The sequence below is a fragment of the Scardinius erythrophthalmus genome (assembly GCF_964197995.2).
Source record: "Scardinius erythrophthalmus genome assembly, chromosome: 21".
Lineage (NCBI taxonomy): Eukaryota > Metazoa > Chordata > Actinopteri > Cypriniformes > Leuciscidae > Scardinius > Scardinius erythrophthalmus.
Genome location: NC_138241.1, coordinates 34,051,277 through 34,075,482, shown reverse-complemented (window position 1 = coordinate 34,075,482; position 24,206 = coordinate 34,051,277). Strand labels below are relative to the sequence as shown.

At 36.7% G+C, this 24,206-nt stretch overlaps 1 protein-coding gene across 2 annotated transcripts in view; it reads left to right on the top strand.

Annotated features, from left to right (window-relative positions):
* Positions 1–24,206, top strand: part of itga9 (integrin, alpha 9) — a 92,148-nt gene that overhangs the window by 53,785 nt on the left and 14,157 nt on the right. For both annotated transcript variants that reach the window (XM_081351547.1, XM_081351546.1), the window contains exons 16-21: positions 9,420–9,572; positions 12,674–12,750; positions 13,537–13,684; positions 22,260–22,346; positions 22,452–22,531; positions 23,588–23,677. In XM_081351547.1, the coding sequence (XP_081207673.1) occupies positions 9,420–9,572; positions 12,674–12,750; positions 13,537–13,684; positions 22,260–22,346; positions 22,452–22,531; positions 23,588–23,677 (635 nt within the window). The remainder of the gene's footprint in view (positions 1–9,419; positions 9,573–12,673; positions 12,751–13,536; positions 13,685–22,259; positions 22,347–22,451; positions 22,532–23,587; positions 23,678–24,206) is intronic.

Genomic DNA, 24,206 nt, shown 5'->3' with positions numbered 1-24,206 from the left:
AAGATTTCCAGGCAGTTTAATTTTTGGTGAAGTGTTAAGAGAGTGTGTGTATCTTGGCCTGATGTCTCTGTAAGCATTTGATGAATGCTTTGTTCTCACTCTAATAACAAGTCTTTTTTTTTTTTTTTTTTGTTCTTTGCACAAAACCTGTCAAGAGCATGTGCAGGTCACTTCAACACAAAACCAAGAGAAAAAATGGAAATATATTGTGCAAGAAGAAAATGAAACTTATTTTTCAGATAAGTGTTTTTTTTATCGTGAAATTTTATCCTGGCAATTAAGCATATTTCCCATCAAATTTTCAAAATATTGTATTTTTGAGTTTATTCTTTTATAATTCCTATTTTATTTCAATTGCCGTAGAAATATAGGCAGTGCAACCCTATTTATTTATTTATTTAATCACATATGTTAATTGAGAAAATCCCCCAAAAGAAGATAAGTCAAAGACATTACTTTTACTGTGGTAGATGAAGACACTGAATAGACCAAACTTGTCTTTAGATGTCACTAAATTGTTTTTGTTTTCATATAATTAAACATAAGCCAGTAACTGACCAATCATGCTTAATCATGTTGACATCCATACAACTTACATTGCAATCAAGGTACACATTTGATCAGTCCTTGCTTTCCCTAGGAATCGAACCCATGACCTTGACGTTGCTAGCACTGTGCGCTATTAAAGGATTTAATATGCAAAATCCTTAATTTGTTGGTAGATGTTCCTTAGTCCTGGATGAACAATGATTTTTTCATTATTCAGAGAGAAAATGTTTTCCATGTGCCCATTTACGCCACGGGAGCATGGCACCTCCATTCCAGCTTTATAAATCCCAGCTGTGTTTTCAACTGAGGGTCACATGGTAAATAACTTTTACATTATGTACACCAGCCCATAAAAGTTCACTGTTATTGATTTTTTACAAGGACATTGCTCCGGTATTTCATTCTCTTATGTGTCATTGAGTATTATATCATCTCTTTCATACTGTACATTTGCTTCTTTGTTTCTGCAGTACAGTATGTATATACTGTGTGAGTTGCACGGAATATGCAAGGTCATGTGACAACTATGTAGCATTCAACTGTTTGAAGCATGTATTGGTGGATATCCTGTATATGTTGCACAGTGTGCAGTGTATATATTCCACTACATAGCCAGTGTGTTATCAATTATCTAGAAGTGTGTGTTGTGTGTACAGTAAGGGGAAAGCAGTTAGTGTGGAGGGGTTCTGCATACTAACCACAGATGGAATCAGTTTCCAGCCAGCTGAAGTGATGGGCGTCCCATATGCTCTCACTCCAGTGTGTGTTAACCATCGTCATTCTCATGGGAAAATGTCAGCAGTTCTCAGGGGGGTTAATAGAGAGGCTTGGAAACTATTTGTCCCTGTGATAACTCCTGCAGTTTGGGCAAACAACCCGAAATTGTATCTGCCTTGACATCACAACATTTCAAGAGGAAAGCTTTGTTTTGAAACCTAGTGAGCTGCCTATAACTAGACACCACATGACGGCATCAAAATCATCACAACTGTGTTCCAAGTTTGTTCCAAAAGGTATGGAGACCAAAAGGTCTAATCCCAGAATGCGTTGCAACAACAAACCAAAATTGCGTTATGCATTTTATATATGTGTATGCATTTTGTATTTTCAGTCAGGATGCTAGTTAGCAAAGCTGCTTACACTAGGTTTTGGGACACAGCAAATGAGTAACAAAAATTGCAGCAAGCAGACACATATTGTGAAATGAGGCGACGCTTTCTCTTGAACTCTTGTTCACTACCATTTGGTATAAAGTGTTGTTAATGGGTAAAGGTTGAAGTGGAAGATATAAGTAATGTTTTTAGATGCAATTGAATAAATGCGCAGAAGATATGCGACATTTAGCAGGTAGGTGTGAAATTTAGCATTTTGTCACTTTTGCATTATATAAATCTTCATATATTACTATTAGGGAAAGCGTTTTCTCTGTTGTCTGTTTATTTTGCCATCCCATCTCAGTGTTGTTTAACTAAAACTAGTAAATATTTGTTTTTGTCACTCGAAATAAAGCAGAAAAAATATACATAAATATTAGATGAACATTTTTAACTTAAAAAAAAAAGGTAAACGAAAATGAGAAATGCTATTTGAAGTAATTAATATAATTAAGTTGAAGATTAAGTTAAAAAATAGCAAACTAAAACTGAAAAAAGCAAAATAGAAATAATAAAAAATAATGCAAATTAATAAAACCCATCAAAATTATTCAACAATTACTAAGGAACATTATTCAAAATTACAAAGGAAAGCTGAAAATATAACAATAAAAGCTCATTCCAAATACTATAATAGTACATTTAATAACACTTTGACCATCTATGCTTATTTATCTATCTAGAAGCATTGTTCTCCCTATCAGAACAGACCTGTGACCCATTTATGGGTTGTTGTGACACACCAGTTGTGAACCACTGAACTAAAGCTCATCATGTCTCTCTCCACTCAGTTTAATTATGATCTGTTTGACATCAGACGGCTTTCTTTTCTTTGGCTCATTTTGCAGCTGTTGGAGAGCTGCTAGTTTGATTTGTTTATGAAATAAGGCATTTCTGTACATGGACTAACACTTCAGGAATGAGTGTCTGTGATTTATCATGGGTTTTAGTTGAGCTCGTGGACTTTGGAGAGAGATCTGAGAAATATCTTCACGCTCAGGCTTTGCTCGGTTCATGACCGTTTCATTCCAGCTTTTAATGCAGGAATCAAATGCAGATTCACCTGCTCAGCTCCAGAGAACTTGTTCTGGCGATATATTAATTAATCTTTCATGTTAATTTGTAGTTTTCCACAGACTAAGTGATCCATCCTGAACTTATGCAACCGAAGGTGGAACACAATTGGCGTTGTAAACGTCTAAATCTGTTTGATCTGACACTCTAATAAGTTAATCTCATTTGCAGACACATGCAGCACATAAACATGGTTATTTCAGGTGGCATGGGTTGTGTACTTCTCCACAGTTATTAATGTTCATGCCCTGAATTGCTTTTTAATTGGTTCCATATGGGATGTTGTTGTCTTGAACAATGTCTGTCAGGGACTATATTACTATGGGATTTGACGTTGTTGTACTATAGCTCACCTTGTTGACGTATCCAGTGGGAGGATCATGTTCAGATGGGTCATGTGAGTATGAATGAAATACTATATGAGGGCTTTTATACAGGAAGTACTTCAGGTTTCACTCATTCATCACTTGCAAGAAATAAAATGGCTGTGAAAAATTTAGGTTACGTGATGACCTTGGGTTTTAGCGTAAATAACAGCATTGGTAAATAAAAATAATTTTTAAATATTAGTTGTGTGCATGTGCAAAACTATCATGTTGCTAGGGTTTTATTATGGAGTTGCTATGTTCTCAGTGGTATGGTAATAATGTGGGATAGATTGCATGCTGAAGTTTAATAGCTTTTCAAATATGAGCAATAGAAATAGTGATTTTTTTATACATCTTCGGAATTGAAGTGCATGAATTGCTGAAGTTTATATTTTTAGCATAACTCTAAATACATGTCATGCACGCATCTGGCCTTAAAAGGGAATCCTAGAGCAGAGCGTAAATTAATAGCAGGGACTGTGAGTTTAGCTCCGAGGGTCTTGATCTCGATAAAGCCCCGGTTTGTGCACTGTGTGCATGTATTTAATAACTCTTGGAACGATCTGGTGAAAGCCACGTGAGCGCGGGCAGCTCAGATCCCCTCAGCCAATCACGATCGCCGCTGCTCAGATGACATCATCCCTTCTGTCTTCCCTGAAGAACAGAAAGAAGTTGAGTTCAGCCGCCCTGCTTATCTTAAAGATAAACTGACAAGTTTTATGTGTCAAAGCCTCTGGTTCTGCAACTCTTCTCATGTTGGCACATAACTGGAGAACTTAGGCAATTAAATACAAATTACATTCTTAAGAGCATTGCATGATATCAGCCTCCCGGTTTCTGCCCACAGATTTGAAATATGTCAAAGTTTGTCAGGGGAAAAAAAGGGTTTTACAGAAAACCTGAAAAATGGAAAACCAATCTTTAAAACAAGACCTTTACTTTAGACGTAAAACTGCTTAATCAACAGTGAAAGTAAAGACATTTTATAATGTTATTTATAATGTTTCTATTTCAAATAAATGCTGTTCTTTCATCAAAAAATCCTGATAAAATGTATCACAGTTTCCACAAAAATATGAAGCAGCACGATTGTTAATAATCAGAAATGTTTATTGAGCATCAAATCATCATATTACAATGATTTCTGAAGGATCATGTGACACTGAAGACTGGAGTAATGATGCTGAAAATTCAGCTTTGCATCACAGGAATAAATTACATTTTAAAATATATTCACACAGAAAACAATTATTTTAAATTGTAATAATATTTTAAAATATTACAGTTTTTACTGTATTTTTGATCCAATAAATGCAACCTTGGTGTGCAGAAGAGACTTCTTTCATTGGCATTAAAGAAATCTTCTCGACCCCAAACTTTCGAACGGTAGTGTATATTTTGCCGTCATGTGTTATTTATTTAAAGTTTTTTAACTTATAACAACCTATAATAGCCTCAATAGTAAGACTCCTAATGCATTTTATTTAGAACTAGACTAAGATTGACCACTTATAATGACATTCAACACTTTTTTTCTGATGATCATCAAGATGTGTTTGTGTGAAACTCTAAACAAGCTCTTCACAAGCTCTGATCATTCACTCAGCAATATTTTTCACCACTGTCTCCATGTTTAAAAGCGTGAGGTCAGACTCAATGATCCTCAGATGAGAGATTATATCTCTGGTGAGTTTGGGAATGGACGGCATCCAACCCTGCATACAGTAAATTAGACACTGTATTTCCTGCAACTCGCGACTATAGAGGTTTTTTTAATCATACTTTCCTACAAGAGTGCTGAATGACAGCGTCAGATTACGTTCAGAAACACATAACCTACATACAGTACACAGTCTCTTCAAGTCCATCATGCTTGTTTGGTACCTTACAAAAAGTGCCATGTTTTAGACACTGTTATGACAATCAGTATGTGCTATGGTATGTATCAAATGGTTGAATGGATAACCAATGTATATCAAAACACCACTAATTACTTGCAGCTCCCCCAAATAATTACCCATTATGCACATGATGTTTATTACATTGGTGCTTGGTTTGGCAGGATGACAGCACGTACAGATCCAGCATTCATTATTCATACTAGTTTTCAGTAGTGTTGTATGATTACTAATATAAATACACAGTAACATGAACACTTTAGCCTAAAATGTGACCATTGCTTCTGAAAGTTTCGTTTTATTACTGTCGTTAAAAAAAGCTATTATGACTTGCGAATCCGCCTGTGGGAAGCCATTCGATAGTGCCGTCTCTTTCCGTGAAAGCCTTTACTGTGCCAAATGGGAACAATGTAAGGAAACAGATGACACTTCAGCCGTTCGTCTTGTACAATAAAGCCCTGTGGCGACTGACTGACCTGCTTGGCTCAAGTCTGTCAGTGTGTGTGAGCAGTGTGTGAGGAACAGTTGTTTGGGTTCCTTCAGATACCACCCACCCAATTAAAAGCATGAGGTCGGTCCTGAGGCCTGCTTTCTTCTGCTCTATAAATACATACCGTTTATGATGGAGTTCAGGGGGCTGGGAAAGGAAGAAGCAGAAGGCAAACGGGAACATTAATAATGATGATAAAAGCCCGGGTCAAGGCTCAGATTTGACCTCTACTACTTCCTAATGTGCAGGAAGTGCTTGTTCCTGTTGTGTCTCCTGTGTTTGGTTTTCCGGTTTGCAGGGACAACTTTTTTCAAAACAGCCCTTAAAGGGATACTTCAACGATTAGCATTAAGCTTTGTATCAGTTGAAACCCGGTAGTATTTTCGAATGACCGTGCTTCCCTCCCTCATGTCCCCCTGAGACGAGAGATTTCTGTATTGTGTGTCTGGAAAAAAACCTCAGATGACGTAAAAATCGTCATTTATTATCATCAGAGGCTTTTGTGTCCAGAGGCGAGAGACTCCAGCCAGTAGGAGGAGCTCGTTCCGCATGTCCTCAACCCGCCCATAGGGGGATCTCACGATAAAACACCGTCTTTTCAGTTTCGAGTCGACTAGTAGCCTAGTTGTATCATTTCTCTCGATACTGCCCTCTGTAACCGGTAGGCGGGGCTTGGGAGTGTCCTTGTAGGGCAGCGAAGCAAGTGCATTCTGGGAGTTGTTGTCTTTCGTCCACATGAGCCAAAAATACATTTCTGGCTTTTCTCAGTCTAGAAGGCACCAACTTCTAAAATAATTTCACATTTCTACGACGTAAATAACCCAATTTAAATCCACATTCATCTTTCCAGCGTTGAAATATCCAAGTGTCAAAATTGTAATTTGAGTTAGGTGCACATGAATGGCAGTGACGACAGAGATGCAAATATATATTATATATACGTTGCATATATAATATTATAGTTATATATTAACCAAATGTTTGTCTACTTGGACAAATGGACCAACCTGAAACAAGCCATTCATTCATTTATTGTTACACTCTATTTCAATGGTCCACTTCAGACATTCTTCTTACTATAAGTAACTTTGCAACTACATGTTAACTAGCAGTCATTAGAGTATTAGTAGACTGTAGTCAACTGCTAGTAGACTGTTGGGTTAGGGTCAGTAGAATAAGTTGACATAGTTGCTTATAGTTAGTGTTTGCAGATATTAAGTAGATAGGCTAGTTAACATGTAGTTGCAAAGTTACTTATAAGCACAATAATATACTTTTGTTTTGCTTTATTGTTGAATTCTTAATTGTGATTGAAATGAATGTTTGGCAAGTATTTGTTCAGCCTTTACCTATTTAGGTTGATAGGAGCTGAACTTACATGACCATTGCCCACAAGCGTCACTAAAATCAGGGATTAATCCAAGTGAGGTTCTGATCAGTCGAAAATAAAGTACTCCATTTACAGTAGACATCGCTATTGGACTGGTGATTATATTTTACTATGGCATTTTTATTGTCGTAAATGAAGTTGGTACACACTTTCGTATTGGAGAACAAGAGGTCATTCATGCTCTCAATTCACATGTGTCCCAATGAAAGGGGCACATAGACTGTTGGTGAAGTCTGAACGCCTGGTCTTTACTGCTCCCCTGAGTCGGGGTCATCGGTCGGACAGGTCATAAGGCCCATTTGATACATACTGCTTTAATCCCATCTGGGACCTGAGGAGAGCACCAGCTCTTTACACAACACTGAGCTTTATGTTGTTCATTTTACGACTCGAGCGTATTACTGTAACAAAACCCTCTCTCTCTGGACGCCAAAAGGCACATGAGAAGCCCTCAGCTGATGAACCAGGGCTCCGGTGATTAATGGTTAATTAGGGTTTATCACACAAGCTTTGATTCTACAGATATTTTGATTAATACACCTAAAGCACAAAGCAGGTTTTTTTTTTTTTTTTTTTTTTTGGTCAGTAACAGCATCTCTTAGTTTAGTTTTTTAGATATACTTATTTTATTAGCTGTATTTTCAGTTTTCATTTTAATAACACCTTTGGTAAGGTCCGTAGCATGAGATTTATGATGATTATTACTGCTTATATCAAAGAAAGGCAAAAAAGCCCAAATGTTCTGGACCCGTTCACACAAAAAATATATATTCACCCAATGACGATATTATACATGGAAACACTGTAAAAAAAAAACTAAAAACTAAAAAAAATCAATAAAGTAATAAATTAAAACTAATATATTATTTTTTTAAGCTGTAAATAAAACAAAGATTATTGGAGTACATTTTTCAAGAAAATTGTAAATTGTGAAATTTACTAGCTTTTTCTGAGTGAAAAATGGTTTCTACACCAAATATGTTTTAGTGTATTTGTTTTTTGTTTGTTTGTTGACTTTTTTTTTTTATTATTACTTTTTAACTGTCACTGTTTTTATCTCCTTTTTCCTCTCGGATGGAACAGCCTGAAAAACTTTACTTGCGTTAATTTTTTAATATATTTATTTCCAATTTTGAGCTTCAAAATAATGTATGACACATTTTTGGTGTGTTTTATTAGTAAATTCTTAAATGTTATTGAAATGAAAGCTTGGCAAACATACAGAATGACATGTAGGGTTGAAATGGGTGAGTGAATGATCACAGTGTTTTCATATTTGTGTGAACTATTTTAATTCAAATATTGTCTTAATTCTGTCATCTATAATGAACACATACGCCCCATTTGATGGTGTAAATAAGTCTAGTGGAGGCTAAAAGCTGTCTGGTCCGCCACCACTCCTCTCTTTCCTGCTGTAACTCTATCAGCATGTGAAGGTGCGGGTCGGCTGGACACCAGGACAGGATGTGCACTATCTATTTTATCATCATGATGTGTTAAAACATCGGTCTGATTCAGCGCCGCTGAGGAAGAGGATGGGTGGGTGGACAAACAGAAAGCATGTGATAAATCTCTCGGGACGAAAGAAAGAGAAGGGGTGCTCAGTTGGCACTCTTCTATCGTGTTGGTACAGATGAAAGCCAATGCGGTGCCAATGATGTTTAATCGTCAGGGGATCAGAGAGAAGAGGGCACAGGAGAGGTCTACTTTTCCCATGTCCCTCCCTCTTTAGTGTCCTATAACAAGGATGTCGAGGTTTGATCCTGTTCAGTCTTTCGTCCGACTGTTTCCAAGTCGCGTGCCAAAGGAAACACTCCTCGGGCTGCGGCTCATATTGCCAAAATAAGGGAAGATGAAGTGTGTTGGGGCAGGGCAGTGCCAGCTTTTTCCAAATGTTCATCCGATAGCTTTTGGTGGCTCTTTAAAGGCACATAGTACTTGACTGAGCCAACAAGAGCTTTGCAAAGAGCTTCGGCTATAAAGCTTTTTACCGCAAATACGATTTTAGCCCGTGCAAAGCCAGTTACACGGCCACCAATTGGGTGAGCTACTTGTCATATGGGCCATTCATCCAAACTTTTATTAGTCTGTGCTTTTATTTTGAAATATTAGTGGATGTGATGCACTGTCGGGAAAGGAAAAGTGTGATTGTTGTTTCAGTATCAGGAATAACTTTTTTTTTCTGTGTTTGTGGCACATTTCAGGGTTAACTAAAACATAAAAGCATTTTCATAACTTATTTTATTTAAGCTAGTTGACAAGGATACAGGATTTTAAGTACTAAAATAAAAAATATAAAGACATTTTAAAAAGCAATAAAACTAATAAAAATGACAAACAAAGAATTTAGATTAAAATAATGAAGAATTTTTTTAAATGAAAACTAAAATGGAATATATTAACAAAAACTTTAATAGTAAATCATTGATACTGACACATTTGAAGTTTTTCCTTTTATTGTTTGTCACATTTTCCCATGTTTGTGCTTTTCATCAGAGAGAAGTGAAGGATGTGTTCGCCGCCATCGTGTTTGAGGCAGCGTACAGTTTAGGAAAGCACGTCGTGGATGGATATCAGGACCGTGACCTTCCCTCTCTGACTCCTATTCTACGCTGGAAAAAAGGAGAGAAGATCGCCGCTAAGAACGAGGTTTGTATTCGTCAGCTTTCTCTGCACCTGAAGAATCAGTTTTAAACAGGATAGCACCGGAAATGAATATAACCTTTAGGAATTAATGTCAGATAGCCAACTGCACCTTCGGCGACCCAAATTTGATTTAAAAACTGCCATATAGATATTTTTTATATTATCTCATAACTTGGCAGCAGGTATATTAGGCTGCTGTCACTTTAAGACTTGACACACGGATCCATTATATGGCTCCTTTGCTCTTTTCCTCTCTCCGCCTCATGCTTTCCAGTCTGATCTGTAATATCCTATCCAATCGATTTAAATAAAAAATAATTAAAAATAAAGCCATGAAAGGCCAGAAATAACTTGCCTAACTTAACCTAACTAACAAAAAAAGACCATAATGCACAAATATATATTTAATGCATTATTATTCTTTTTTTAAATTAAATTTAGTATTATTATTTTAACTCTTTCCCCGCCATTGATGGAATTTTCCAGTTTTCACTGTTATACGGTAGGGGGCGCTATTACTCATCTTCTGAAAGAGTAAAGAAACTCCTGATCAAAACACAGACGAAGTAGCAGCAGAAACAAGCGATAGAAGCATTGCTTACGCACATGTAAAATAACGCAATCGTCAAACATTAAACAGCATACAAATCAAAACTGCCTAATGAAATGTCGACCCAGGACGAGAGACAGGACTGTGAAGCTTTAGGGGTGTTGATGAGCTTGATCTACTCCATCTGTGTATTGATCATCATTCTGAATCCGATCCAGGCGTGCATGGTCTTTGACAAAAACACAGCTTTTTGCTCAAAATGTTGCTTTTTTAATGAAACTTACCCACATTCAAGTGTTGATAAAGAAAGAATACATGAAGCTAGAATAAACTGTTATATATTGCATGTTACAACAAAATATTCTGGAGTAGAGTAAAGTATATTTTAATATAAGTAAAAACTACTATAGTTTTTAATACAAGTAAAGAAAATGAATAATCTAAGAAACTTTAAGCATATTAGTTTTCCACGTTAATCAGATTAGTCAAGACAATTTCTGGTTGCTTTTTTGAACATGATCTTCCACAAGCACTGATAAATCATGCACAAAAACACTATATGTGTGTTAAGAAAGTAAAATATCACATCAAATCAAATATGTTCTGATTGCCTGGGATTTTGAATGTTTATAAAAACATGTCACAACTGATTAGAACTAGTGGTGGGCCGTTATCGGCGTTAACGCGCTGCGTTAATGCGAGACTCTTATCGCGCGATAAAAAAAATATCGCCGTTAATCTATTCCCCAAGTTGGGTTGGGAGATGGCTCTACTACACAAGCTATGATGACGCAATCTACCCGCGGCCGCGAGGTAACCCGGCTGCAACGCATATTCGTCGTCATCTTAAGTAAACACGGCTGAAAGTGAAAGCTGCAACGTCCATTATTTGGACTTGGTTCGGATTTAAGCCGTCCGACAAACAGCAGCAAACTATCCGAGTGTGTGGGGTAACGGTTCGGTAAGTTAACACACGACTAATCCGTTCTACCACCTCAAATTCAAAACGAAACTGAAACTGATATCACTGAATACCAGCGCGCGCGTATTATTCTCAATCCAATATATCTTAGTGGTGTAATGTTAACACATAATCTCTGTCTACGCCCGATTTTAAGAATCGTTGTTGTGTTTCTTTTTAACTGAAAAGACATCAGTTAGACAATATTATAACTTTAAATTTGGGGTTTCATAAGCTCAAAGCTATAATAAACATTAGACCTACTTAAGATCTCTGCAGCTAGTGTACTTAAATTTTATTTATCTGCAAAATTATGTTGTATACTTACAGTTTTGCACAATATATGTTCTCAAAACTACATATACCCTTTAAAAAAAAATTAGCAGTTGTTTAGCAGGGTCTGTGTAACCTGTTCTGTAATGGTTTTATTATAATATACTGTATATCGTTATCGCAAAAGGCTGCAATGTATATCAAAATATAGATTTTAGGCCATATCGCCCATCCCTAATTGATAGCCTATAGTAGTTGATAATAACATAGGCCTATGTTGCCTACGGACGGTAACAGTACAGAAGTAACCTTTTACAGTCTATGAGTAGAACAGCTTTCTCAAGCAGTTTGTGATGCATTTTGGAAACAGTTCCTGAGATGAGCCCCTAGTCTAATGCGCCACCTGGCTTGAGAAACCCGTTTTCAAAGACTTAGCCTACTTTTATAGTCATTATTTGGGTAGCACACATATTCTGAATGCCTTCGGCAGAATTCAAATGAGCCATTTTAATCTAGATTAATCTAGATTAATTTCAAAATTAATCTATGCCCAGCTCTAATTAGAACACTTATAAAACCTTATATATTGCTCGTTTTAACATCTTTACAGTGGTTTTATATAGTACATTATTCTAATTTACTCTGAGACTGTTACTCACGTCAAGTCAAGTCATCTTCATTTATATAGCGCTTTTAACTATGTAGATTGTTCCAAAGCAGCTTTACATTGATAATAGGAAAGTAAAGTAAAGTGTTTTGGCTTTATAGCTGCTCTAGAATAAAGTTATTGTCCAGCTAAAGTTACCACCTTGTACTCATTTGCCGTTGGCATCACCCAGCAGCTCAGAATGCCAGAAATTACAATGCATATATAAATGTGGTTTTAGTTAGCGCGCAATAATGGCTGTTGACTCTTTGTGAATGGAATGTGGAAGATTGATGAATTTATTTGCCAACAGCCCACTTCATATCCAGCCCTCCTGTTAGTCGACATGCCTTTCCCTCTGAGCTCGAGGAAACACGGCGCTGGCATCTTTCAGCGCGGCAGGAATCCATTATGATGGAATCTGAGGCCATTAGTAACTGTGTCCACCAGTTTGTCTGTAGCGCTAAAGCAAAGGTGTTGATGTTAAAATCTGTCCAGCACGAACACACGGCACTTTCTTCTTCATTACGCTTGAAACCACCACTCATATTAAAGCTTTTCAGGCCATCGTGAAGTCTTGCACAACAGCACCCTCTAGTGATTGCTTCCCAACTCGGGTTTTACTGACAGTTTAAGTTGTGTAAACATCCTGTGCTCTGTTTGACTCTTCACAGACGTGGTTTGAGAAGAACTGTCTGTCCGACGACTGTGCCGCTGACCTGAGGCTTCATGGGAAACTGCTGCTTTCTGGGTAAAGCCCCTGGTCTTCTCCTCTCCAGGTTCTGCGCAGCGGCTCGTTTCAGTTCATTGACGTCATTAGGGTTGAGTCGCTGTGGGTGTGGACACACGCTTGGCTCTCACCGGCCCATGACGTCATTCATTAGACCGTCTTTAGGAAGTCCTAGTCTGGTTCTGAATGATCTGGACCTGGTTTCTCTGTAGTTTCCTTAAACGCTGAACCTTCACTGTTTAAAGAGCAGATGGGGATTCACTACTTACAGTATGTATTAGAGCTAGTAATTGAAAACATATTTTACTGTAATGACTACAAAACAGGCATTCATGTTCTTTGCTCTATGTATTTGTATAAAGAAAATGAAGTCTATTTTAGGACCTATTTAAAAAAAAATATTCTAATACATTATTAGTGCAGCTATAAAAACTGATTTTGTTGGTTTAACTTTTAAAAAGTAAGTATTTTAAGTTTTTAAGTAATAGTAATTTTATTTTTTAGGTGCCTTTGTTACTCTGTAATTATAAAGTAACTGTTTTATTAAGTAACTGCATGTACTTACTATAGGATTAGGATCAGATTTTGGTTTGGTTTAGGGTTAGTTGCATGTAATTATGCATAATTTATAGTTATTACTATTAGTTAGTAACTATGTGTAACATATATAACAATGACAATTTTTTTTGTTATTTAAACCATCAAAATATAGAAATACAGTGATATATATATGACCCAGAAATATTTTAACAGGTTGAGATTTTCCTTGTCCCACTTGTTTTCTCTTTTTTTTCTCTCATTTCTCAGGCGTTACATCAGTTCTCATCTGGCTCTTGGTGGAGTGAAAAATGTGTCGTTAAATTTGACCATCTCTAATGCTGGAGATGACGCCTATGACACCAACATCTACTTGAACTTCTCCAGAGAGGTTCACTACATCAACTTCTTACAAAGAGTAAGTCTGATATATTACCGGTAGTTTCTCTAAACCAGACTTTAGAGTCCCGTTTGCAGCTTATTCTTACCAAGAACTGATGACATGTAAAATGACACACTATTGTTAACATGACATACAGGCAGAGCTTGGCATTCACAGCAGTGGAGTGTAACGCAGTCACACCTACTAGCCACTTTAAATTATACATAATATAGCCTATACTTTTCAAAAGGCATCTGAAATAATAAACTAAGTGCGATGTAGTTGTCAAAAATTTAGATTTTTTGATACTAAAATATCTGAAAAGCTTCCAATACTCATTTTCCACAGATTAGATACATGATACCAGCAGCTCTTTCTCCCTCTCTCATCTCTCCGACAGTGATTGACACAAACCCGCCTCTCCTCACTCACTCGTTTATTTGCTCCGGATGAATATTGTTGGTGTTACAGGGCTTGAATTTCGCTGTGGGGTTGCGCATAATTTTACTCATTATCAAGTTTTGTGCTCACACGCAAAGTTTGCGCACATAAAGCCGCCTCTCAGAACTAAATTGAGTTCTTTTTCGCTGCTTATTGTGCTTAAACAGTCAAGTACACATATCATAATGCCAATCTTGGCGAGTATTCATGTAAACACAGTCAGTTATGTCTTAAGTGAACATAAACAGTTGGGAAAGAAAACACGTGTAACAGTATAAAGGATCAGTGCGTCAGCTCTTAAAGTGACAACAGCCTAATAAACCTGCTGCCAAATTATGAGACAATATTAATAAATATGGCAGTTTTTCCCCATGGTATAGATGTCAAAATTGTGGCCAGGGAAAACCACTAGCCAGAGAATATCAAAGTTAATGTCAAAACCTGCTTCAAACTAAATTCCCCAATGTTTTTCAAAGATTGATTGCTAAGAACTTATCCAGTAAGTAGTTCCTCAGGACTGTGTACCTTCGGATGCGTTCATTTATAGAAGCCTGATCAACACCAATTTGTTTCCCAGTGGAGTTATAAAAACCTACTGAAGATTGTGTAAAGCCAGCCAGTTAGACTGAAGTTTGAAGTTTGCAGAGCTCTTGCCACTCTTGTTTATAATACACACCAGGCGGCTCATGGGTGTGCCATGAACTAGGTGCCAAATACTGACAAAATAGATTAAATGGAAAATGTGACCAGTTTGAATCTTCTTTATAAGGAAATGTGGTCATCATATCCATGATTTAAAGGGACACAATGGAAAAAAGAGTGTAGAATATGTCGAGATATGCGTTCAGTCAGCAGAGGAAGTTGTGGAAACAGGAGGAAGTGCACAGTTACCGATGATCGCACTTGCAGCTGGTCAGTGTATCGTTATCTCAGGCTTCTAGAACACGTCTCTCACACCGAAATCTCTGTTACAGCTCCCTCAAGGTCTGCTTCCTCTGCTGAAGAGCTTTCTGTGCTTATCAGTAGCATGAGCAAGAACATTTCCTCTTTTAGTTTGACCATAATGGAGAAACTCTTTAAGATTGCTAAACGGACCTCTGTGATAAACTCAATCTTCTTAAGAGGGAAACGATGCAGCAGAATTGCGCACTTTAATGGTTGTTCTTTAATTTTAAGGGATAATATCTATATTTGGACATGTTTCCTAATTGCGACCTTTTCTAGATTTACTGATTTTTTTTTAACAACTTTATTGATTTAAAAAAGATGCGAGTATTGACTATCAATAACTGCGACAGAAATACTACTACTTAAAAGGATGGTTCTGCCAAAAATACATTTTCTGGCATTATTTACTCACCCTCATGTCGTTCCAAACCAGGATGATTTTATTAAAAATAAAAATAAAAATATATTTAGTTACACTTTATTTAGTAACTTTATTTTACAGTTGTCCTTGTTACATATGTTACATGTACTTGACTTGAGTAAATTATGTATAATTACATGCAACTAACCCTCAACCAAATTCTAATCCTACCCCTTATAGTAAGTACATGTAGTTGCTTAATATTACTCAGTACTTAAATATATAATTACACTGTAACAATGACACCTTAAAATAAAGTGTAACCCTTTATCTTAAGGTGACGTAGTTACACATTACCAGGGTTTGGTTTAGGATTAGTTACTTGTAATTATGAATAATTTACAGTTATTACTATAGTAAGTACATGTAGTAACGTGTAACTACATCACCTTAAAATAAATTGTTATCATAAATCTATATAAAAAAATAATGCTGCTCTTTTTTCCAAAAACAATAGCATATAACATATTCAATGTTAATTTGCCCTTTTTGAAGTTTGATGGTGTCCGTCTTCATTCACTTTCAATGCATGGAAAAGGGCAGCATAAACACTCAACAAAACATCTCCTTTTATGCTCCACAGAAGATAAAAAGTCAAACTGGTTTGGAAAGGTGAATAAAGTATGACATCATTTTTATTTTCAGGTGAAGAATTCCAAACAATTTATGTTTGGTCTAGACTTATTGGATTTAGTCATTTGACCATCATTTGTTTTCTTCTCCTTCAGCGTTCCAAAATCCTTCTAAATTAATTTGTTTGTTTTTGAAGTGCTCAGATTTCACTCTATAAATCCTTGTGTTTTGACACAGATGGAGCGCTTAACATTGCTTTACAGTCTTAAATTTCATTTTGATCATTTTTTGCGGTAATTCCTCCCTCTTCTGAGAGTAATTGGTCATGACTGTTGAATAGGATGCATGCAGGGGTCCAGGTGGAAGTGTATTGTGAGAAGACAGTGGCCGTACTTTGTTTGCTGTTCTAGTACTGTACGCTCAGCAGGACCCGTCTAATTACCAACGCCGTGAGAAGTCGTCTGTGTTGATGTGACCCGTCTTCACTCGGTGGAGGTCAGGCCAGAATGTCTCCCTCAGGCCAGTTCAGCTTTCCATCGTGCCGAGTGTGAACTTGCGCTCGCCTCTGTTTTATAGTAGGTCCTGTTGGCCGTGTGTTTGTCTTGCAACCCACACCATCTGCAGCAGTGAATTGGTTTCAGAAGCTCCATCGCCTCATTCAGGTGGCCCCGGGGCCCTTCTTGTGAAGAAACACACTCACTGTAATTAGATAAACGATGGATTGTCCTTTTATTAGATTGTGGCAGGTGAAGCGAAGACCTTCAAATTGGTGTCTCGGAAACAATTCGATTTATTTTACAGTTACTGAAGCGCTAAATGACGAGGCCGAGAGAGAGACAGTGAAACAATCTGGCTGGATATGAAGTTTATTTTAGAGAGACGCTGCCAATACATACATCATTTGAGATTTGTTAATGTTTCAGTTTAATAACAAACAAACCAGAGAATGGTGACTTAATAAAAACACCTCGTTCCTTCCTGTACGCCATGGTGGAATACAATTACTGAAACAGTAGTGACAAAACACTGGACAGATTTAGAGAAGGGGCATTTCTTTGAGAAAAAGGATATAGTACAAGCACACACACAAAAAAATATATATAATTTAAATCCCCCCAAAAAATTATTAAAATGATAAAACAATAGATACAATTTTGAAAATTTGACTGTGCCACTTTGTGCTTGTGAAACACTTGTGGAACATGTTCATGTTCACTATTGTTGAAAAGTTGTGGTTAGTAAGATTTTATTAAGAAATGAATACTTTTATTCAGCGAGGATGCATTAAATTAATCAAAGTTGAGAGTAAAGACATTTATAATGTTACAAAGATTCCTATTTCAAATAATTGCTGTTATTTTGAACTTTCTATCCATCAAAGAATCCTGAAAAAAAAGTATCACGGTTTCCATAAAAGTATTAAGCAGCACAAATGTTTTCAATATTGATACTAATGATAAATGTTTCTTGAGCAGCAAATCATCTTTAAAACAATCTTTAAAACTAGAACTTTACTTTAGAAGTAAAGCTGCTTAATCAACAGTGAAAGTAAAGACATTTATAATGTTATTTATAATGTTTCTATTTCAAATAAATGCTGTTCTTTTGAACTTTCATCAGAAAATCCTGATAAAATGTATCAGTTTCCACAAAAATATGTAGCATCACGACTGTTTTCAACATTGATAATAATCAGAAATGTTTCTTGAACAGCAAATCATCATATTAGAATGATTTCTGAAGGATCATGTGACACTGAGTACTGATGCTCAAAATTCGGCTTTGAATATATTAGCATACATTTTAATATATATAAACTGTTATTTTTACTGCATTATAGTTTTTACTGTTATTTTTGTGCATTTTTGATCAAATAAATGTCGGTGAGCATAAATCTTACAGACCTCGACAATCCCGCCATGAGAATCTACTGAAATAAAGCCAGAGATAAACTTGCAAAATAAAATCATAGGATAAAACAACAAACATTTTATGTCACGTGATCCATGGCCTGCTAATGGCCACCAGATACTGTCCCAGGTGGCTGATGGGTAAACACATGCACTTCCCTGCTGCCCGCTCTTCTCCGTAGGACCACTAACTGTTTGTTTGCCGACGCTTCGCAGTTTAGGAAATAGAGGTCCTTATTGAACTCGAGTTGTCCTGGGGTTTTCCTGTTAGTGCTTTAGAGGACGTTGTGTCAGAGAGTTGCTTATTTAAGTCGACTTGATGAAGACAAAGAGTACATCTCCTTAATGAGACCAAAGTGCAGAAAAAGTGCTGAGCAAGAGGGAGACGACTGTATAAATAATGTTGAACGATTCTTGCCACATATCGTATGTGAGTGATCTTATACCACTTACGTTCAAGGGTCATTATGTAAATAAAAAGGGGGACAGAACATTATCCATCTATATATAACATTGTAGCATTTTGAGTCTGATATATTAATGTAATCAGGTGTTTGTTAAGGTCACCTTTAAAGTCCTATCTGGCTTAGATGTCTAACAATTCCAATAGGTTTTGATTAACTGTAAACATCATTACATTTTTGCACAAATGGAGACTGTGTAGATATTTGTGTGGAAAAATATTAGTGAACACAGAACACATTTTATGATGTTCAGGCCAGGGTTAAAAATGCTTTGCTATCATATATTTTCAAGATTCACCCATAGTCTATTTCTTCAACACCACCGTTCAAAATGTTGGGGTCCGTAAAGGCCCGTTCACACCAAGGACGATAACTATAAAGATAACGATAAAGATATAATTCTAAAAATCGTTCTCCATATTAAAGAATAACAGAGTTCACACCACAACTATAACGATAAAGATATGAGGAACGATGTCGTTGGGATCACTTTCAGAACGATTTTTTTCCAGCTGTCGAACGATAAAACACTGACAGCCAATCAGAATCCATTCTAATTTAAAGGTCTCGCACATTTAAAATGGATCTGGATCATCCGGGCGCGCGCGTGCTTAGAATAAAAAGACCGTTATCGGTCGTTGTTGTGGACGCATATATAGTTATCTTTATCGTTATCTTTATAATTATCGTGCTTGGTGTGAACGGGCCTTAAGACTTAGTAATATTTTTGAAAGAAGTCTCTTCTGCTCACCAAGGCTGCATTTATTTAATCAAAAATACTGTAAAAACAGAAATATTGTGAAATATTATTGCAATTTAAAATAGCTGGGTTTTTATATATATATATATATATATATATATATTGTAAAGTGTAATTTATTCCTGTGATCAAAGCTGAATTTTCAGCATCATTACTCCAGTCTTCAGTGTCACATGATCCTTCAGAAATCATTCAAGAAACATTTCTCATTATTATCAATGTTGAAAACACTTGTGCCGAATCTGTGATTCATTTTTTCAAGATTCTTTCATGAAATGAAAGTTCAAAAGAATAACATTTATTTGAAATATAAATCTTTTGTACAATATAAATGTCATTTTTGATCAATTTAATGCATCCTTGCTGAATAAAAGTGTTCATTTATTTTCTTTTTTTTTTATTGTATGACTCCCAACTTTTGAATGGTAATGTACATCAGATTGCATCAAACACATTTGAATATCTGTGCCTAACAATATTTTGGGAAACTAGAGTAGCTGAACTACAGACAAAAAAATGTAAAAATGCTTGATCTGGTGAGGATATGGACCACAGACCGCAAATTGAGCACCACTGAATGCTCTTGAGCTCAGAAATGATTAACAGGCCACATTTAGTCCGCGGGCCGCCAGTTGAGGTGCCCTGCTGTGCATTAGCAATACTCAAATCTGCATGGGGAAACCAGGGTGTTCGTGTAAACGCTCCAAACCAGTGCAAAACGTGAGGCCAAAGCCTCAAACTCTTCCCCAGAGAGCTGCCAAGTGCATAAAAAATGAGTTTTGCAAACAGTCCTAGGCTTTCCTGCACCCCCCTCATCTACTTTTGACTTATTTATTGATGTATTTTCTCCAGCAGCAGTTCTTGTTATTGCTGCAACCTCGCTAAGAATAGCTCCAGTATAAACTCAAGAATGGGGAACACGTGCAAGACCTCACGTGGAACTGAAGATCCCTGAGTTAAGCGCTCATCCTCTGCATTGTTCCAGCAGCGTGAGGCCGTCTGGTTGATCAGCGGCCCTGATTTATTTTACCTTCTCGGCTCTGTAAAATGACAGCTTCGTGAACTCTCGCTGAAGGAACACTCACCCCTCACAGAGTCCAATCTCAGCTGTTTACACAAACCAGCCGGTGCTCTCTGCTGTGTTTAGAAGAAGCTCTCGACTCTCACTGGCGATTGTCCCTGTTACTGTTCTCCTAGTGAGAGTACAGTTATTTATGGGTTAGTCAAGTCAAGTTAAAAAATTGTATATAGCCCTGCCTTTATACAATACAGATTGTTTCAAAGAATCTGCACGTTAATAATCAGGAAACCGACAGTATTAAATGTAAAATTCATCAGTTGTGAAACCAAATCAAATTCAGCTATAAATCAGCTCCACAGAAGACAACTGTCATTATTATTAAGTTCAATTCAGTTCAATGATGATTTAATTCAGTTCAATAACAGTGTTAATGTTGCAAAGTTCATCAGTTATGAAATGAATACGTTTTATCTGTGAACCAGCTCTGCAGAACACAAGAGTGTGATTATTCAGCTCAAGCCAGTTCAATGTTAATTCATTTCAGTTCAATAAGTCGATGTTGCAAAGTTAGTATTATTATTGAGCTCAGTTCAGTTCACATTTTGTTCTCTTCCGATAGTCAGTGCAGTTAAATCACTGATATTACTGAATATATACACTCTTTTAAACCCCAAAAAGTTTTCCTGGTGTTGTATATTATCTTTATTGTATCTTAAGTTAACCATGTTTATGTTATACTGTCCCAAGACTGACTTCAAACTTTTGCCGAATGCCTTGTGCACAATATCCATCTCATGGCTTGTTCCTTTCACAACACTCTTCCAGTGTCCACATTTGCGAGACACATTTCGACTGGTTGTAGATGCTGCAAAAAATGTTGAACGTAGTGTCGTACTAAAGGCACTCGTTACTAAAGATTTTAAGAACTCTATAAAAACTCCATAGTAACCATCTGTGACAACTACCAACCACCTAGTAACACCATAGCACCCTGAACACCCTAGCAACCGTCTAGAAATGCTCTAGTAACCACCCAAAATACCCTGGCAACCACCCAGAACACCTTAGCTGCGTAAACCATTTGCTAAAACGAACATTTATAAAAGATCACTTGTTCCATTGGCGGTGACTGTTTTAAAGGAACACACCGACTTTTTGGGACTTTAGCTTATTCACTGTATCCCCCAGAGTTAGATAAGTCCACACATACCCTTCTCATCTCCGTGCGTGCCGTAACTCTCTCTGACGCACCCACCGCTAGCCTAGCTTAGCACAAAGACTGGAGGTAAACGGCTCCAGCTAGCATACTAATCCCAATAAGTGACAAAATAACGTCATTTATAGGTTAGCGGTGGGTGCGTCAGACAGAGTTACGGCACGCACGGAGATGAGAAGGGTATGTGTGGACTTATCTAACTCTGGGGTATACGGTGAATAAGCTAAAGTCCCAAAAAATCAGCGTGTTCCTTCAAATCAAATTTTCAATTGAGGTAGTTACTATAGGAGTATGAACGTGTGTATACATATTGTATTCATTTGTTTTAATCATGTATGCCCCATGTGTTTTATTATGTGGTATACAATGTGGTTGTACAGTGTTGTCTGATGTATCTGTGTCTTATGCCACTGTTAAAGATGAATTTCTGTCTAGTAAATCTGAACAGACAATAAGGTCTAACAAACAAACAAACTTGCCTGAAATCTAGCCGACCAGTTCTTCTCGAAATTGCAAGAGCTATACATAAAAATTCTTATTTTTTTCCCTCCAACTGTCTTTATGCAGACCTAAATTGGAGATCTAAACATAATTGTAAATCATATTGAATCCAGCTTGCGAGAGTTTATTTTACTCAATGGTAATCCATTTGTATGCCTTCTGAATGTTTGCCTGGGATGGGAATCAGTGATTTCTTGTGTTTTTTTGTGGATGTTTTGTAAGGCATGCTTTGTAGGACGGCACTGCGGTTGCTGAGACTTTCTGCTGGGGTCCGTACCAATTAGTACAGCGTTTGAAGGGTTTGACTGGTTATTCTCACTGTCATTTGGTGTTTTCTCTGTCTGTTTCGGCTCCAGGAAGAGAAGGGCATTTCCTGTATGCTGGTAGAGCTGGACTTCCTCAAGTGCAGCGTTGGATTTCCTTTCATGAGGGCACAAACCAAGGTAGTATGACAGGAGCTTCAGTTTAACAGCTTAATGATTTACTTAGTGATCTTGTTAATTATAGAGCAATTCCATTTAACCTTATAGTTTTAACCTTTTTTCCAGTACCATCTATCTGTGCTTTTTGACACGAGTCATCTATCTGGTGAAAATGAGACACTGCTGTTTTTAGTACACGCTAGAAGGTGAGCTTTGAACAGATTTAATGACCCCCCCCCCCCCCCCCTTAAAAGTTCATGGTTTATTTCTATGATTAAAATACACATGGTTCACATCATCAGTCCACATTAGTAAATGGTATGATGTTTATTTTTGAAACAACTAGATAGATTAGACATTTGGACTTTTCCCTATTTGGCTCATTTGTGAGAAATTAAGTGGTTTTGCTTGATATTGAAGTCGTGATATGAATCTAATGCTGGCCAGATGTGTTTTCTTTGCTCAGAGATGTGCATTAAACACTAAAGTGGTAAAGACTAGCTCTCTGTGAGGCAAATAAAACTCTCATAATGAATATTTGGCCGTCTTGCACTGTAAACTTAATCAATTACACTGTATATATAACCATATAACCACCGTATATATGGTCAGTACCAATACTACCGTTTAATGTTTGGAATCTGCAAGAATTTTTTATGTTTTTGAAAGAAACAAAATACAGTAAAACAATAATTTTCTTAATATTTTGAAAGTATTTTTGAATATATGTTCAAATATAATTTATTCCTGTGATCAAAGCTGAATTTTGCCTTCAGTGTCACATGATCCTTCAGAAATCATTCTAATATGATGCTCAAGAAACATTTCTTATTATGATCAATATTGAAAATAGTTGTGCTGCTTCATATTTTCTTTTGGAAACCGTGATACATTTTTCAGGATTCGTAGATGAATAGAAAGTTCAAAAGAACAACATATTTATTTGAAATAGAAATCTTTTGTAACATAATAAATATATTTACTGTCACTTTTGATCAATTTAATGCATCCTTGTTGAATAAAAGACAAAAAAAATCTTATTTACCACTTTACTACTGTATATATGAGCAATATCACATTTGTAGTCATGCGATATGGCTCTATATCAGCACGGTTGTGATTCAGCGCTCCTTCATTTCTTGTTCTAAAGTGACAAATTTGAATTAGTAGGAAAGGCAGGTCAACTTGAGATTTGAATCTGTGTAACTTAATAATTCAAATGTAATGGTCTTTGTTCAATATTGTTGTTCTTTCTTTCTTAGTGCCAATCCAGAACATAATAGCACACTTCATGATAACACACTGGAGTTGTCCATACCGCTGGTACATGAGGTGGACACAGCAATCACTGGGTAAGATTTACACTTCACGAGCTTAAAGGAACATGCAGACTTTTTGGGACTTTAGCTTATTCACCGTATCCCCCAGAGTTAGATAAGTAAATCATGTTGTGATGTGTATAGTCACAGTGAGTACAAATAACAAGGTCACATGAGACACAGCCATCTTCTAACCATATACATACTGGGAACTATATTCTCAGGCGAAGCACTGCTACTTCTGCGGAGTGATTTGTTCGCAGCACCTGAGAATACAAATCACAACATGTAAATAGTAAAATGTTGGCGTTATTTTGTCACTTATTGGGAGCAGTATGCTAGCTGGAGCCATTTACCTCCAGTCTTTGTGCTAAGCTAGGCTAGCGGTGGGTGCGTCAGAGAGAGTTACGGCACGCACGGAGATGTGTATGTGTGGACTTATCTAACTCTGGGGGATACAGTGAATAAGCTAAAGTCCCAAAAAGTCGGCATGTTCCCTTAAAGGAAAAGTTTACTTGCTTATTTATTCACCCTCATGTTGTTCAAAACCTGTATGACTCTC